Source organism: Alexandromys fortis, unplaced genomic scaffold, assembly GCF_014885135.2.
Source record: "Alexandromys fortis isolate MF-2015 unplaced genomic scaffold, M_Fortis_MF-2015_v1.1 scaffold_20, whole genome shotgun sequence".
Taxonomy (NCBI): domain Eukaryota; kingdom Metazoa; phylum Chordata; class Mammalia; order Rodentia; family Cricetidae; genus Alexandromys; species Alexandromys fortis.
The window spans coordinates 14,644,808-14,662,335 of NW_026067903.1; the positions used below are offsets into that span (position 1 = coordinate 14,644,808).

A 17,528-nucleotide genomic window follows, 5' to 3' on the forward strand; every position below is an offset into this window, starting at 1 on the left:
GGGGGAGGGAAATGGGAGGCTGGGAGGAGGCGGAAACTTTTTTTTTCTTATTCTCAATAAAAAAAAAGAGCTAAAATAAAGAGGTCTTTCAGGACATTTGTTTGTAGGTGAAAATGTTAGACATGCTAGCTAAAGGAGACTGTAGTTAACTCATGTGTAATTAAGTATAATTACTATTTCTGATGATAAAAAAACAGAAGTTACTCTTAGAGCCTTTTACATTTTGATGTGTTTTTAGCTTTGTGGGTGAATTCAATCACAGTATGCCAGGCTTTATCTGTTGTCAATAAACATATATACTTGTAAAATATATGAAGCTGTACTACATTTCATGATATAGTAATTTAAAATTAACCTTTCCCACCCAATACAATACTTACTTTGTCTCAGATTTTCTACATGTATGATGTTGGGTTTGTTTGTTTGTTTGTTTTTTGAGACAGGCTTTTTTTGTGTAGCCTCCCTGTCCTGGAACTTGCTCTATAGACCAAACTGGCCTTTAAACTCAAACATCTGCCTGCCTCTGCTTCCTGAGTGGTGAGATTGTGACACCCAGTTTGTATGATATCATTTTATGAGGTGAATTTTCTTTTCTTCAATTCTCAGCTAGGAAAAAAGCAGCCCAGAAATTTCAGTAAGTAAAACAGGCAGTGTGTGTGTTCCAGAGGTGAAACACCTGCTTGCCCTATTGCAGTGTGTAACGAAAGAAGAGAATTTGCTTTGGGCTAGGAAGAAGCTTCAGGCTGGAGATATGATGATTGTAACCCATCTGCTTCATCAGTTACATAGGAAGTCAAACCACACCACAAAGACAAGAAAGAGCAGCATCCAATTATGAGAAGGGCGGCAGTTGTGAGGACCCAGCAGTTATAAGGACCCACGGTACCCTGTACTTACTCTATCCTGCACTTCTCTGGCCTGACAACTGTAACCTGAGTCCTTTCTCAGAATCTGCTTTCCTTCTGCTGCCCCAGTTTTTGATAGCTTGTGAACAGTCATTACAGTCTCTGAGGCCACGCTACTTGTAAGCATTTGCTGTGGCTTGCTCCTTATACCAGCATGGAAAGTCCCTCTTCATCTTACTTACTGTTTGCTTGTTTGTTTGTTTTTCTTTTTGCTGATATGAACACTGTACCATCTGATTCTGGATATCCGTCTTTACTTACTATAGGTCTTTTTAGCTCTTTATTCCAGTCTTTCTGTGTCTGTGGTTTTGGTACTTTCTCACATAACCATTACAGAAATAGATTTTTTTTAAATCAAGTATGAAAGGTTGTTTTGTATTACTTTTCTTTTTTAAGTGAGTTTAAAGCTATTGTGATTTATGCTATTTTTGGAAACATTTTTCTATGTATCGGAATTCTGTTTTTTTTTTCCTTTTTCCTTACCTTTAATTGAACGTAATGATGTCTCTTACTTTTATTTTTCTTTTGTTAACTACTAAATATATTATTTCTACTTTATAATGACTATCTTAATTTATCATGGTGATCATAAATGTTCAAATATATCTGTCATATATCACTCAGTATCTCCAATATGCCTGAAGGGGAAAACAGAGGTTTGGCATGTTTTTATTTTTCTCTGTTTCCTTGTCGCCCTCATGTCTCTTCCCTTTTGACCCTCACTGCTATTATTTTTGAATTCTGTATCTAGATAGCTGTATTTTTAAGATTATATGAAATATACTAAATACAATTTTATTTAGATTCAATATATTTTATTGCTTTTGTTTGCTATCTATAACTTATCCCATTCTCTCCTCTTGAAGTCATTATTGGTGGTTTATACTGCCTAGAAATTCTTTCAGAGAGAACCTTAAAATAATGAACTTCAAAGTCCCTTTCAGTTCTAAAAATATATCTCTGCCTGTCACTTGGATAATAGTTTGGCTAGGTGTGGACTTCTAACTTCAAAGTTCTCTTTCATTAGAACAAGGACACTTTTTCACTGTCTTCTTGGATCCTGGGTGGCTCACAAGAAATTTAATATCCCTCTGATTCTTACTCCTTTGTAAGTTATCATTATTTAAATTCTGAGCACTTTTAAATTTTTGTCTCATTCCAGATGTTAACAATTTCACAGCAGTGCATTTAGGAATGTATGTTTGTTGGTGTGTGTGTATGTGTGCCTTTCCTGTTTAATCTACCCCGTAGCCAAGATTGCATTCAGTTCTGAAGAATTCTTCCATGATAGTCCCTAAATGCTGTTCTTTCAATTTCATTATTGTTCTGTTCAGGAAGTACTATTGTACTGATGTTAGGCCTTCCTTGACATTTACATATTTTTATCCTTTTTCTTCTTCCTGTGTTGTCCTTCCCCAGATACCCACCCAGCACAGGGCTGGAATACCTGCAATGTGATTTATCTAGTTTTTTTTTTTTTTTTCATCTAGGATTACTCACAGCTTCTGGTTCATTAGAAGTAATATGTTTACCTCAGTTACCTTCAGAGAACATTTTCTACTATTCCTAAGAATTGGAATAGTAGAAAATAGCAGTAGAAAAAATTCAATTTACTAAGTTAAATCTGCTTTTGACTTTTGTGATATAATAGCCCTCATCATCCATGACAGTTCAAGAGTAGAGCCGAATTTGGCAAGGCCAGTAAAACAAATGTCAATGGCAAACTTGAGGAGATAGTGAGCTATAAATCTGGGATTGTGATGTATGAGGACCCGCCTATCATGGGAGTTGAGAGCCAACTGAGAAGGGGTACAAAGAGAGGGCTTTGTGGCCGAAGTCACTGTGGTGGGTCAGGTGATCGCAATGGTTGAAAAGGTGCCAGCATAGGAACCTGAAAGAGGTGCTTAGAGTTTGAGGCTTATCAGGGGAAAAGGCTCATTCTGCGGAGACTTAGAGAGTATTTGATCTGCAGGGTAGCTGATGTCAAGTGTGGAGCCTATCGGGGAGGAGAGATTAAAGAATCTGAATCCTTGAATATCAGAATAATGGTGCTTGTGGGAACTGATAGCATTTATGGAAAATAACAGCGGTCATTGCTCTGTATGAATGCTGTCATTTAGAAATTATGCTACTACAGCTTGGCAAATATAACCCGTGAACAACAATAACAACAACCAATGTGTGCTTTGTACGATTCTTAAAATCCCTGGAACAGACAGCTTTCCTCCCCAGTGACTACAGGCCTATTGGCACTGATTCTTAAAGAAAGGGGCAATAGTTTGTCTTTGATAAAAGTCAGGACCCCAAGAAACCAGTTATCAATTAGGCCGTTCAAGACTTCAGATCTCTTCCCTGAGACGGAAATACAGGTCAGGATGCCATCCTCTGATCAGTGCTAGAGCCCTGCATTTCCTGATTCTTGTTTTATACTTCATTGACTATGAGGGAGGAGGCCATCTCTAGTGCCTTCAAGCCTGCTAATGTCTAGTTAGTGGCCTAACGTCTTTGTCTATTTTTAATTTCTGAAATGGATGACTAACAAAGAAAGAAATGGTTTCTGTGGCTGGTTCTGCTTTATGAGGAGTTGTATTACAACAAGATATACACAGAGAAGTCGTACCAATAGGGAAATAACTAGCAGCTTTTACTAAAATGAAGCTGCTGGTCATTTGTAGACAAGGCATTGCTAATGGCCCATGCATTTAGGATGATTAGATTGCATGAAGACAAATAACTATGAAATCATAGCTGTGTACTGCCAGTGACTCAATTAGCTCTTCAAAATTACTTGATTAAGACAGGCAGGGCAATGCAGCAGCATCAAATGCAGCTACTAAATACTTTACAACCTACCTTGGCTCTAGACTATTGCCGAACCTTATGTTGTATTTCACTGTTATAACTTGGGGATCACATGCATATAAAAGCCAAGTGTTTTTTTCTTTCTTGTGAAAAGCTGTTGAGCTTTCCAGTATAATCTTCACATCAACACAGATGAAACAAAAAGGAAGAATCCCTGGTTGAATGAGAGAGATAAAGAATGGAACCAAAGCAATTATACATCGTGTCTGCCTCTTAAACTAAAGAAACTGCCATTTCCATAATTTTATGTTTAAAAAGTCAACTAAAGCAGTAATTTTAATTTTCCTTGAGTTTAAGTGCATAGTGTGGGTTCTCCTCATTAAAGACACTGAGAACATAAATGGAGTTAGGACACGTATTTTTGTGCTGCCCATATTGTATACAGTGTAGAGATTAGAGCCAGTAAGGGTTCTAGTTTCTGTAAATAGTTTCGCTTTTATGCAAAGCAAAAAATCCATCAGAACTTAACCTCTTCAAGTGGAAAGTAGTCACAGAACCCTGTAATCGTAGAACTCAAGAGGCTGAGGCAGGAGGATGACAAGCTAAAGGCCGTGTGGACTACAGAGTAGGATCGTCTGTGAACAAAGGAAGGATAAATATAGGGAAGGAAAAGTCCGGTCCTCCGAATCATAGGTCCCTGCCCAGGTTGAGCATGTGCTTCTTTCTGTCTCCACAGAGCATCTGCACGACCACCACTGCATTCTTGCATTTTTTCTTCCTGGCTTCATTCTGTTGGGTTTTGACAGAAGCGTGGCAGTCATATATGGCTGTAACTGGAAAAATCAGGACACGGCTTATACGGAAACGCTTTCTGTGCCTTGGATGGGGTAAGCATATTAATATACTTTTCATGTTTTGCTGATGTGACACTGGGAGGGACATCAGAAAATAGTAAAAAGTGGTTGTAGCCACGTTACTAAGGTATCTAACTTGAAACATGAAGTGCAAAAACGTGAGAGAAGAAGCCCTTTTGTAAAAATCCGTGGGGTCATTTGGAACTTTTTAAGGGGATAATTATCAAAGATTTTAACTAGTAAATACTCCGTGTACCTACATGGTGTATCTTGAGACCTGAGCTATCTACAGTTAGAAAGACAACGTGTTCCCTGCTGATATTTTCTGAAAATGCAAAATGCTTTGAATTGTTTTGGCACCCAAATCAGGATGTCCACAGGACATATAGCAAACCCTAGGAATCCTCTGTGTTCTATTTCAAAAAAAGAAAAAAAAAAAGAAAAAAGAAAAAACCTCCATACTGTTTAAAAAAAAAAAAAGCACAGGGGAGGAAGAAGAAACCATCAGAGAGGCAAGGAAACTTTACATGTAGGTAAGGGGGTTCTCAAAAGTAGAAATGTACAATTGCTGCCATACTAGGAATTAATTAATTCACTGCCCATCATTATTGGGGAATATTTCCTGTTGCTTCATGGCATAGACATCTCAATGATCAGTGATTTCATGGGACCAGTTTGAATGAAAGCACAGTTAATTTTTAAAAATCTAGTTTTAGAAAAAAAGAGAGGGTTTATCATGTCTGTATTTGAGTTTTAAAATCCCCACCCTGAGACCACTATACATGAGTACACACATAGACATACACGTACGCACGCATACATGTGTGCACATTCGCTCACATCCTGCTGCTGTTATAGCAGACAGTGAGAACAGGGTGTTAAAAGGAATCTGGGCAATTCTGAACGAGTGAACTTATTACAAGACTAGAATAATTCATCCTGAAACACACGATCAAAACCACTTAAAGGTTATCTGCCAGCATTCAGCACAGGTGTATTCATATTTAGTTGATGTATTAGGACTCTTTCTAGAAGCAAATGGAAAGTTAGAGAATACATTCTACTTGGAGTTTGGTAAGATTTTTGTCTAGATTCCATGACAAAGACATTCTTAAATGATGGCAGTATTGAACCAAGGTTCATTTTGGTTGTGAATTAGGACCATAGATCAAAGGAAGAAATGGCAAGTACAGGAAGCTCTTTCTTAAAGAATGATTTCCTTGCCAGTAACCAAGAGCTTCCTTATCTAATATTGCTACTAAAGATCTTGAAGAAAGGGATTGAAAAGTTGCAAAGTTACAGGTAATATCAATATTCTCTGAACGTCAAAGAGTTGTATAGAATATCAGTGAAGAGAAACGCTCCACAATCAATTTAGTAAACAAAGGAAGTCCAATTTATATGAAATAAAGATTACTAACTCCTTAGGTATTATTAGGGTATACATGCGTGCTTGATTGCTTCTAATGAACTCCATTCATTCAATCACAATATTCAGTCAGCAGATAACATGCAGGGTGAGGGTGAGGCAGAGGAAGGAGACGAAGAGATTCATACTCATAAATTTATATTGTGAGTGTAAACGTGGTGACGTTGGCATGCCTCCCACAGTTCTGTGTTTAAAGCTGATGAACGTATACACTCTTAGCAGAGTAGACTCCCAGGAGAAAGAAAATAGCAAGAAGAATAGGAAGACAGGCAGAGGGGCAAACCAAGAGGATGATCAACTGGGGGGTTTCATTTTAACTGAAAGAGTAAACATGTTCGGATTAGAAATACTGCATGTCCAAATATGTGTATATATGCAGTAAAGGACGTCTTAGAGTCAGAGCTGGTTTAGATTTTCAGGTAACTACATCGTTACTGTTCCTACATTGTTACTGTTATAAGTAAACTGAAAAGAAATTATTAAGTGAGAAAATAATTTTGGGGCTCTTATTATAAGTTAAACTTGATATGGATCAATATGTGGCCAGCCGAATATTCCACTCTTACGACAGGCCATCACACCAGGGCATCAGTTTTCTGCCTTTCTGGTTATTTTTTAACTATAAATTTCCTTTATAACGATGCAAACCCCTAGGGAAAAAATAACTTAAAAGATATACTAAATCTGTGTTGTTACTTCCCTTTAAAAGCATGTCAAATGCAGTGGTAACCTAGCAATACCAGGGCAGTGCACTAAGTTAAAATCCCACCTGTCTCTTGTAGTCTCACACTTGAAAGTTTGCAATGCAAACATCCATTGCCAGGTGACTCTTCCAACAGCAGTTGCTGCGGTCTGAGTATCTGAAGTCTGTCCAGGCCTTTCCTGGGCAAATGTGCACAAGTGACCGTAGCTGAAGATGAAATGTCACCTGAATATGAAATGTCGCCTTGCTTTTTTGCAGGACTGCCAGCTTTAGTAGTAGCCACATCTGTAGGCTTCACCAGGACAAAGGGATACGGCACGGATCACTAGTAAGTCCATCCATAATGCTAAACCATGTTGATAATTAAGGAAGTTACCAAACAGGTTTTATTTGTCTTGCCTCCGAATGCCATTCACTTTGTCATGGAGTCATTAGCAATGCTAGAAGGTGACTTCTACACATAAAAGTAAAGAAAGTGATGCAACTATTCAGAATCCTCATTCCTGTTTCCAGTTCTTCCTAAGACCAAATATTTTCCTTTAAAGATACATCAACATGTACTGTACATGTCAAAACTTAAATACTCTCTGTTAGAACTGGTAAAAACTTGACGTTATTTTTCTATTATTGTGTTTTAGGATGTGACTCTTCCCTCAGTTACAGACATCACTGATGTCCAGGTCTATTATCATTAGCTATTATTAATGCAGGTTTTGTTGTTACTTGGTGGTGTTATGCTGCAATTGCTTGGTCAGGAGACAGATTCCATAGTACAAGATGCCTAGACTGTGGAAGAAACTAGAAAGGGGTATGATGTCCACCTTATGCCTGTGATGCTCAGAAAGTCCAAGAAACAATTTATGGTGAAGATTAACTTTAATGATTCTAATTTAAAGCAATACCCTTTCATAGTTTATGACGCCGGTTTTCATAGCGAGGATGTAGTTGAGAAATGGAGAGTGTACATATTATTGAATAAATAAACGTTACAATGTGACATTCTGTAATTGTTTCCAGGTGTAAATTAGTACTCACCAAATTAAAAGCGTAGAAAAGGACATCACTTCACCTGCCCATCCTAAACAAAGACTCCTTCTTAGAGCTGAGAAAACTCCTCGTTTGGGGAGTCTTGATTTTCTTTAATTCAATCAATATCACTGAAGTAAAATGTTGTGTTTATTTAAGAACTACTATAACATAATCACTTTGTTATTATTTTCTCTATTAAAGTAACTGTTTTGGTATAAATCAAGGATTTATAAAACACCTTACTAGTGTTTACGGGCCCCACTTTCAAGTTTATAAAATTCCAAAGCATGCCAAGCCGTGTGTTATTTTTAAACAAATATACATATGTTTGTCAGTGTATACACTGTTTTTTGTATGTATATATCACTACTAGGTTAAAATTTTAATTAAGGTATAACTTAGAGGATCACATTTATGCTCTTAAATATATCATTTTCTGTGGTTTTGGCAAATGCATAATGTATGGAACTATGCCCTCAATAATAATAGAGCAAATCATTGTTAGAAGAGGCACAGGGCAGTCACCACTACATATTGTAAGTTTTGAAGGCAGCTCACTGGATGCATGGACTGCTTGGTGATAGGGACAAATAGCAGAAAAATAGTTGCGTGAGTACTGGCCTGGGTCCACACCAGCCGTGAGATACAGCCCCTTACTCTCTCCTCAGCACTGCCTGGACTGTGGGCAACTGCACATGCTCCATCTGCAAACTCCCAGTGCTGTGCCCTCTGACCTCTTCATTTCCTTTTGATTCAGAACATGAACATCCCCCTCCCCCCCGCCCCGCCCCTGAAAGTTCCACAGCACTGTCCATGCAAACATGCATCTCTTGGTGACATTAGTCAACGGGAGAAACACAGCTGCACTCATTCTAATTCACAAACTTATTCCAGAGAATGTTCTTGGTAGTCTGGGAAACAGTAAAATTAAAGGAAAAAAGAAAACACACACACACACATGCAAATATGAGTTATCTATTTCCTTCCTCGATATCTTTTAAGTCACTTTCTCCCAGTATCTCAGTGGCCTGAAGGAAGATTTTACAAACATGCTGTTACTATTTTGAAGTCCCTCAGAAAGAGTCAGCCAAGTAGGTAAAGCAACATTTATTGGGATAATCTCTTTGCAAGAAATAAAAGTAGAAATTGTGATATACGAATAATTTGTCTAAAATATTTTAACTGCCTCAAAAGCCCAGTAGTGAGGGGTAGGTAGTGTTTCCTCCTCATGAAATGCTCTAATCCTACTTTTTCTATGACTTCTAAATATTAAGCTATAAATCTTTGAAATGCGCCAACACCGCAAGGTCAAATCCCAGCCGATGCTGCTTGCATCACAACCCAGTGGCCTGACGCTTATCACTGATTTTTGTTAGTTTTCTCTAATGCTATTTTTAGCTGCTGGCTGTCGCTTGAAGGAGGACTGCTCTACGCCTTCGTTGGACCTGCAGCCGCTGTTGTCCTGGTAAACTCTGAAACTCACTTACTTAATGGATTAGCAAAGCGGAAAGATTACAGGGGCTCATTTAGAGTGGCAAGTTTGATAAAGCATTTCGTGGGTAGAAATTTTAAAGTCCAACCACTTACTACATCAATTTTAATATCAATTGCTTTCTATCTTATATTACCCTAAAATATTCATATGTAAGTACTGAAGGTTATTAAACTTGGGAGAGTGGAATTCCTCCTACAGTGATTCCAGATATGTGCAGAAGCTCAAGTGAACTTTAATAAATCCCTCCTCTATAGTATATAAAATCCCATCCTTTATATCATTAAACCTCTATATTATCTTGTATAATGTATTTATATATGAATAGGGAGATTAATCAAGACTGCCACTCCCAAATATCTTTACCTATCATTTATCATCTATATGTATACATATACATACATACATACATACATACATACCTGTCAGTTTCACAAACTCAGTGATACAAACATTTTAGAATGGATTTGTCACTGTTCCACAGTCGGTCCTGCATATTCTAGTATGTTCAGTAGCATCCTTCCCTTTGCCTACCACAGCTCCAGATATTTTTGGTGGGTCAATATTATTCCAAGTTAAAAACCACCAGTAGCTATTAACTACAAAGACTTTAATCATTTTCTTTTTAGAATAGCAAAATAGTTTCCCAATTTTAAAAATTATAAGATGTAAAATTTTCTACCCTCTTTCCATTGTCTCTCTCTCTCCTGCCCGACCTCCGTCCCCCTCCTTCTCTTATGCTCACTCATCATTCTGACGAAAATGAAGGAGGAAAGAAAAGATATATTAAATACAAAGACGCATATCACTGTTCAATTAGGCTATCTGCGAGATAATTACCTTTCAGTTCTTTGAATGGCTCATTCAATAACTTGGACACTGGAAACCTCTTTCTTAGTAACACTATTTTAGGCTTCTTCTCTTAAAGAGCCTTCATTCTTCAAAGCTATACCAAGGAACAAAAATTGCCCATGGTTTACAAGAAAGAAACAAAACCAAACCATAACACTGAAGACAAGAGTGTTACAGAAAAGCATAGGGAACTTGAAATTACTGGGAACACTTTTGTCTGTTGCGTTGGATTTTTATTAAATCAATTGAGTTATTTTCCTAAGCTGCTGGGTTAACATACATATAACCCTGTAATGAAGAAATAGCCAGTATGTATATAATTGAAACACCAATATGATAGATCTCTACTGGACATAAATTCTCTCATGTTTTAAGTTGTGAATTAATAGACTCCCTAGAACTTATATTTTCTCTTAGTTTAAGTAAAAAGAAGTGCAAGGTACATTCTTCTGATGAGTGGTATATTGCCCAGACTCTAAGAGTGACGTCTCCTAAATCACTTATTAACAGAAAAGTTTGGGATCTTTCTCATACCAGCAAGTGGACAGATTTCAGCCTTCTATCAGCAGAACATTTTCTTACTGATTTCATGTCATTAGTATTATACAAAAGGCCATGTAAGTGAGAGTAAGGAGTCTTAGAAAGAAGTTGAGAAGATGCATTCAGGAGTGTATTTTAAGAACTAAAGGCAGTCTCCATCCTCTGAAGGAATCTGGAGATTGAATAGGCTTTCCCTTCCTAGAAAAGAGTGTATCAGAAAGTCCGCAAACCTGGGAGAGAGCAGCCACAACACAGATGCAGACTAGCTAGCCATTCTGTCTTCTCTTCTAGTGGAAAATCCTTAGTCGCTTCACCTGCCTAGGCTCAGCCCAGCTTCTTGCTGGGAGATTTAAAGTGCTTTGGCTTTAAAGTGTGGAATAAAACTCATTTAGTCCATTGTTTTATGCAGTTTCCCTAGAAAGAATAAGACCAGATTGATGGGGTGTTTGGTACCTTTTGAAAGCTAGGCAATCGAAGGTCAATTTTGCCATGTTAAACTGCAAACCATGGAAATGAGATGCGGTTGGTGGACTCTAAATGTTAGCTGCATGCACCACTGTTCAGATGCTCGTTACACCTTTAAGAAGTCATTCACATCACTCCTCAGAGTCCTGCCCACTGTAAGGGGCTAAGACTTGTTTACTGGAGAAACAGGGTCCTGATCCCCTTCAGTATCATTGAAAGGTCAACTTTGTTTCTATTTGACAGGTCAACATGGTGATTGGCATTTTGGTATTTAATAAACTTGTTTCCAGAGATGGAATCCTAGATAAAAAGCTCAAACACAGAGCCGGGTAAGCTGCCATTGGTGGATATTGAAGGTTCTTTACAAGTAAATCCCATAGTCCAGGTCTGGGTTTTCACTTATGTGGGTCTGGACCTGAAACTCTGTTCTTGATGTGCTAATGTTTCTGTAGATTCTGCCATTTCAGGATTCTCTGATATTGTGTATTAAATATAAGCAATAAATCAGACCATTGAGAAGATATGGGGTATGCACATTCCTTGCCCATCTATTAAGATCTAACACTATGTCTTGATAATTGTCCTGAGATAAGGGATTTCAAAACCCAAATCTTTACTCACACTGGACCCCCAAACATCTAAATTGAATGAAAAAAGTGATTTATTTGTTTGTTCTTTCCTCTCTAGCTAATTGTGTAGACCAGAAAAACAAAACAAAACATTTCATATAAAATGGATACTTATCAAGCATTGTTCTTGTCACAGATTTAAAATTTGCTAGAACAGTTATTTGTAATTTTCATTTACCATCTACAATATCTATAAAAGCAGATGCCCCATTTTTACTGTTATTGCAATATCAACCAACACCTCCTTTGTAGATTTATTGAAGCATTTTAGATTACAGCAATAACCCATTCTAAGTATTTGTGGATATCTGAGTGAGATATTGATGCTGTTGATTTTCTCATGGGTCTTTTCTTTCAAAAAAAGGGACAGCTTTTTCTTTCTATAAAAAGTACCTTCATTCAAAACATATTCTTATAATTGTTTTTTTTTAATATTTTATGATGTTTTTAATGGTCATAATATGTGATCACTTACTGGTGATGAATTAAAGATCTTTCTGTCCTTATAATTTATGAGATGATTATAAAGTAAGAGCTCAGACAGTTCTTTTCCCTAGTAAGAGACTAAATTTAACAGCTTTCAATAATAATAATAAAAAAACTTCAATATTGTTCACATAAAACTTTAGTAGTAGAATCAAAGAAGGGTCTGTCCTGGCACAGGGGCACTTTTTAAATTACACACTGTTTTTCATTACAGATTAGTTTCTAAAATTTCCCAACTTGATGTTGACACTGACTTTTCTATTCCATTTGACATGAGCTTTTCACAGATTTTCCCTTGTTAGCTTGCCACCTGTAGCTGGAATAGAGTAACCATTTCTTCTGCTGATTGGACTAAGTCCTGCATAGAAAATGTTGAGTCTGATACCAGTGGCATCAACAACTCCTAAAGCAGGTAGTCGAAGTCAGAACTCTTTAGCGCGATAGCTGCACACGTGTCTTGAGGCACGTTACTTCATCCTTCCGATGCCCTGTCTCCTCATCCAGTAAACAGGAAGATTGCTTTTGCCTCATTAGATACATGAAGTAATGTGCATAATGTTTTCAAAAGAACATCAGCAAATGACAGGCCTTACCCAACAGTGAATCTTATGATGAATGGAATGAGCAATGAAACATGAGCAATGTACCTGACCATGACCTCATCATGCAAGACACTGAGGTCAGAAAGGGAGATGAGCTCAACAGAGTGCTGAGGATTCCTCAAACTCGTGGCCAGTGTTTCTCTTCACCCTTCATTGTTTTGTGCATCGTGTCAAGCTTGCTTTACATTGATCCCGACTTAAATACCACCGTTGTAGTATGAATTTAAAAATTATTAATCTCAATCTATATATTTGGCAATGATAATTATAATAGAAAACCCCTAATTTTGAAAGCATTCGTAGAATTCATATAAATTTCCCTGGCAAACCTGATTCGGTGCCTTCCTCTTCACATGGGGACTTCTACAAAGATACTCAAGTCTTTCCACAGGTAGACTTAGGATCGCTGTCCCGAGCACAGGAGAGCGAACGAGGTAACGACCAAGCTTCAACATTTGTCAAACACAAATTCTAAGGTAGATCAGTAGATATAGATTCAGATTTGTTCTCTAATCTGAAGTGTGAATAAAGGAAACTTCAAAAAAATACGATGAATGTGTGAAGTTACTTTTAGTCTTCAGAGAAGCAGTGACGAGCGTAATAAAGACTTCAAAGAGGAGCTTAATCAGATGCACTGAGAAGGCAGTGAGAAGGTTTATGCTGACTGGCTAAGTAATTGATTTCACTAATTGTCAAGTTGGCTATTTCAGGTTGGCTGAATATATACATATAAATACGTCTCTCTCTATATATATAAAGAGAAGTGTATTTTATGAAACTAGACTATATTATTTAAAGTAAAATTATTCACTCTTCCATTTTTTTTCTATTTCTGCATTTATTGTCTTTCTTATACTTTATAATCACTTCTAAGAACTTTCTAAGTTTTGTCCTCAATAAATATTTATAAAGGGATGAATGAATAAATGTTTAATAAATAATAAAACAAGCCTGAAAAGCTGTGTTACATTTTAACCATATTAAACGTTTTCTAATACATAAAATAACCCATGGTGAGTTATTGAAAATAACAGTATATATTATATAAAAAATAAGTAGGAATAATTAAAAAACAATATAAATTATAATGTATCTTTTTGGAATATCAGAACAAAAATTATATTTTCTCAATTTCTTTGCAATGGTGTTTTCTTGTAGAATGTATTCAACTGCTCTGTTATATCTACTTGAAATCATGGAAGTTAGCTCAGCACACCCTTAACACATTCTGTGAATTTTCTTCAAGTGGAGGAGAGAATACTTTTTTACGAGGGAATATGTTAGATACTAAAAATAAATAGTCAACTAACTTTTCCTAAAAATAACAGAATGAGTTGAGAAGGGACAAGCGCAGTGGACTCCAAGTCTATGGTAAAGATAGAGCAGACAGAACAACATGGGGAGAGTGGGGTAGCACCCACATCTTGTGCCCTGATGGTGATGAATTTATCAGACAATATGGACAAGTCAACTTTGTGTTTCATCATCGCTTAGGCTTGTAACTTTATGAGTGTATAATTCTCTTGATAACAAAAAAACCCGCTTATTTTACACTGGTAGGAACTCAATTTAGAATCTAGTATATGTTTTCCACGGTTCATTAATTTATGTACAAATCACATAAACTATAGAAAAATACATTTTTCTTGGTGTTTCACTCTACTCCATTCCTGTCATTTGTATGTCAAAGCTGCTCAACTTGTTTACTGTAAGGGAAGAATGTGTAGGCCTTTTAGCCCACTGCAAGTCTCAAAGAAAGATGAAGTACTTTGAACCCTGCTTCAAATTTATCAGAAAATTTCATACTTAAATCAGGTTTTTAGGATTAAGGCGTTTGTATCTTGGGTGATTATCTTATTATTATTATTATTACATTATTATTATTATCATCAGCATCATTATTATTGATTATTAAATTATTAAAGGTTATTATTATAATCTTTGGTTTTTCAATCTTGCCTCGGAGCCCAGGGGAAGGTACTCTTAAACTGAGAAATAACTAATATGTTCTGTGATAAAAGAAACAGTAAATGATGAATACATGGCTTTTGAATAATAATGTGTTTAAGCTTAACAAGAAAGAGATTCAGGTGTATTTCTGGGCAGTTGTGTTCTTGCCTACTTGTTTGTCATAATCATCTATGACATTTTAAAAAGGACATCTGTCTGGGTCCTCTGATTAGAGGGTTCAAGAGGAGATAAGAGAGATTTATACAGCCACGAGAGCAAACTCAACCAGGTGCCACTCTGGAAACAAAACTCCACAAGGTCATAGAACTACTCACATGGGAAAACACACACCACACTTCGAGTTTGTGCACACGTGTGGTTGGGATAAAGACCCTGCTTTGTTAGATCCAGAAAGCGGGTGATTTACTGCCTCAGTAGAAACCCTTGTTTGGTTGTTTTTATCCTCATGAGATCTGCTGATCAGTCTGATAGACTTCAGGTTTTCTTATCCCACCTGAGAGCCATTTACAACTGAGTTACTCCCTGAAAAGAAATCAAGCCTTCCATCCTCTCCCACTCACTATATACAATAACACAGCTCCACTCTATCATGAATGTAAAGATTTACATGGCAAACACATAGTAGACATTGACACCACGTGGGAATGGAGTGCAGAAGTTAGCCACAGGAAAGTTTTGAATTTTCATTCAGTTTATTTCTTATGGGGTTTTCTAGGAGATTTGTGTACTAATAAACCCATAATGTTTCAGGGAACAATTTTGCAAGGGAAATGCATGCAAAGGTTTACTATTTAGTCTCATTTTGCTTCCATAAAGTAATAGATAAGATCTACATATTTTGAATCTGAATTCTTGGCCCCACATAGATCATTAAGTGTTGTATGTTTTAATCTCTTACTTTGAACTTAATTACTGTTATAAATATGTCTTATGCTCTTTTATTATTATGTAATCTTTCATTCTGTCAGTCTCTGTATTCAGATCATCCTATAATTTGAACAAGCATTGATGCTATAAACATTTCAGAGTAAGAATCTGTAGAGTTAGAAACCTCATCTCTCACATTCGAAGACTTTACATATATATCATATATATACACATATATGTATGATACATATTTTACTTTCTTAGATCCCCTACCATAATATTAATATTTCTGAAAGTCTTCCTAACGTTTGAAACTTCTTCATATGACAATGAAAATCTTTGAGTCTTGGAGTCCTCACATGTTCGTTTACCATGGGTCTGAATAAAGAGTTATTACTGTATGTGGGTTTAAGCACGTGCATGCATTTAACTCAATGTATTAGCCAATTGTATTTTATAGACACAGGGCCATGTGTAATGTAAGTGATCGAAACATACTTTGCATGCTCCAAGAGCCCACAGCGTTAAAATGTGAATGTTGCAGGGAGAATACATGGTTTAACTGCATCTGTAAAATGATCTAGAATATTCATCCTTGATAAATATACCTTTTCTGCATGAAATAGTATTTAAAAAATAACCTGCAGCTGCAACTTTTTTGGTGACAATTCAACATTTTTGTTCTTTTTGTGGGTGTTCTGTTTGTTTGCAGTCAGATGAGTGAGCCTCATAGCGGTTTGACGCTCAAATGTGCCAAGTGTGGAGTAGTTTCTACAACAGCTTTGTCAGCCACCACCGCCAGTAACGCCATGTTAGTCCCAATCATTTACATCTTCTTGTTAAAAAGTTTACATGTGCATGTGAGAAAGTGCTATGATGGAAAAAAAAATTTGTGTTTGCTAATACTTGAGTATTTATAATTGGGCAACTACCTTTATAATGATTGCGGGATAGTCTATAAAAGATAAGTCCAAATCTCAAGTGTTATTTGCTTAGTGGTTTCCAAGTTAATAGTCTTGGTGCCACACACAAGAATGCTTTTGGGGAGAGTGAAGGGGGGTTTGGTTATGGCCTGGAGCGTGGCATGCAACTACGTAATGTTGCTCTCTTTTCTCTTTCCACAGGGCCTCCCTCTGGAGCTCCTGCGTAGTGCTGCCCCTTCTGGCTCTGACATGGATGTCTGCAGTTCTGGCCATGACAGACAAACGTTCCATATTGTTCCAAATCCTTTTTGCTGTGTTTGATTCGTTACAAGGCTTCGTGATAGTCATGGTCCATTGCATTCTTCGGAGAGAGGTGAGGAATTGATTTCTGTTGTGAAAGCGATAAGCGAACGTGGGAACCTGTGTCTTAATTAACCGCAGGGAGATCTCTGATTGCAATCCTGCTCTTCAGACTAAGCGGATCTTCTCCACTCACTGTTGCTTAAGATTCAAAGGCGGAAAGAAACTCGAAGAAAGAAGTCAGGAGACTTGGACACCCATAAAGTGACAGGGTGACATACATGTGATTTGTACAAGGGGAACGCATCCAGAGGTGCCAAGAACCAGGAACAGATTCAAGCCAGACAAATAAACTAGAGGGAGAAAGGGTAAAGGGGGCATGCCTTAAATGCACTGTTCATAGACATCACACCCTGCTATTTCTTACCTGTCTCCTAATATAGCTACTACATATAGCATATCCCAGGTCCTATTACTAACTAATCTTACTTTCCATGCAAACTGCATTTGAAAGTTTACAAAAGATAAATGATCGTCATTTGGATGTATATAGCAACAACTACAAAACCTTAACATACTAAGGCATTCCAGGCAGTCAGTGTCCATGGGTTCTACAGGCCTGAAACCCCAGCACTTGTCTGGGTCACAGTTTCAGTTACTTTTCGGAAAAGGAAGCCTT

The 17,528-nt window shown here is 37.1% G+C and overlaps 1 protein-coding gene across 1 annotated transcript in view; it reads left to right on the plus strand.

The window, feature by feature from the left end:
• Adgrb3 (adhesion G protein-coupled receptor B3) overlaps positions 1–17,528 on the plus strand; it is a 709,539-nt gene that overhangs the window by 642,719 nt on the left and 49,292 nt on the right. Inside the window, exons 19-24 of the mRNA XM_050134810.1 lie at positions 4,444–4,594; positions 6,952–7,021; positions 9,121–9,187; positions 11,315–11,400; positions 16,339–16,437; positions 16,751–16,922. Coding sequence (XP_049990767.1) covers positions 4,444–4,594; positions 6,952–7,021; positions 9,121–9,187; positions 11,315–11,400; positions 16,339–16,437; positions 16,751–16,922 — 645 coding nt within the window. The remainder of the gene's footprint in view (positions 1–4,443; positions 4,595–6,951; positions 7,022–9,120; positions 9,188–11,314; positions 11,401–16,338; positions 16,438–16,750; positions 16,923–17,528) is intronic.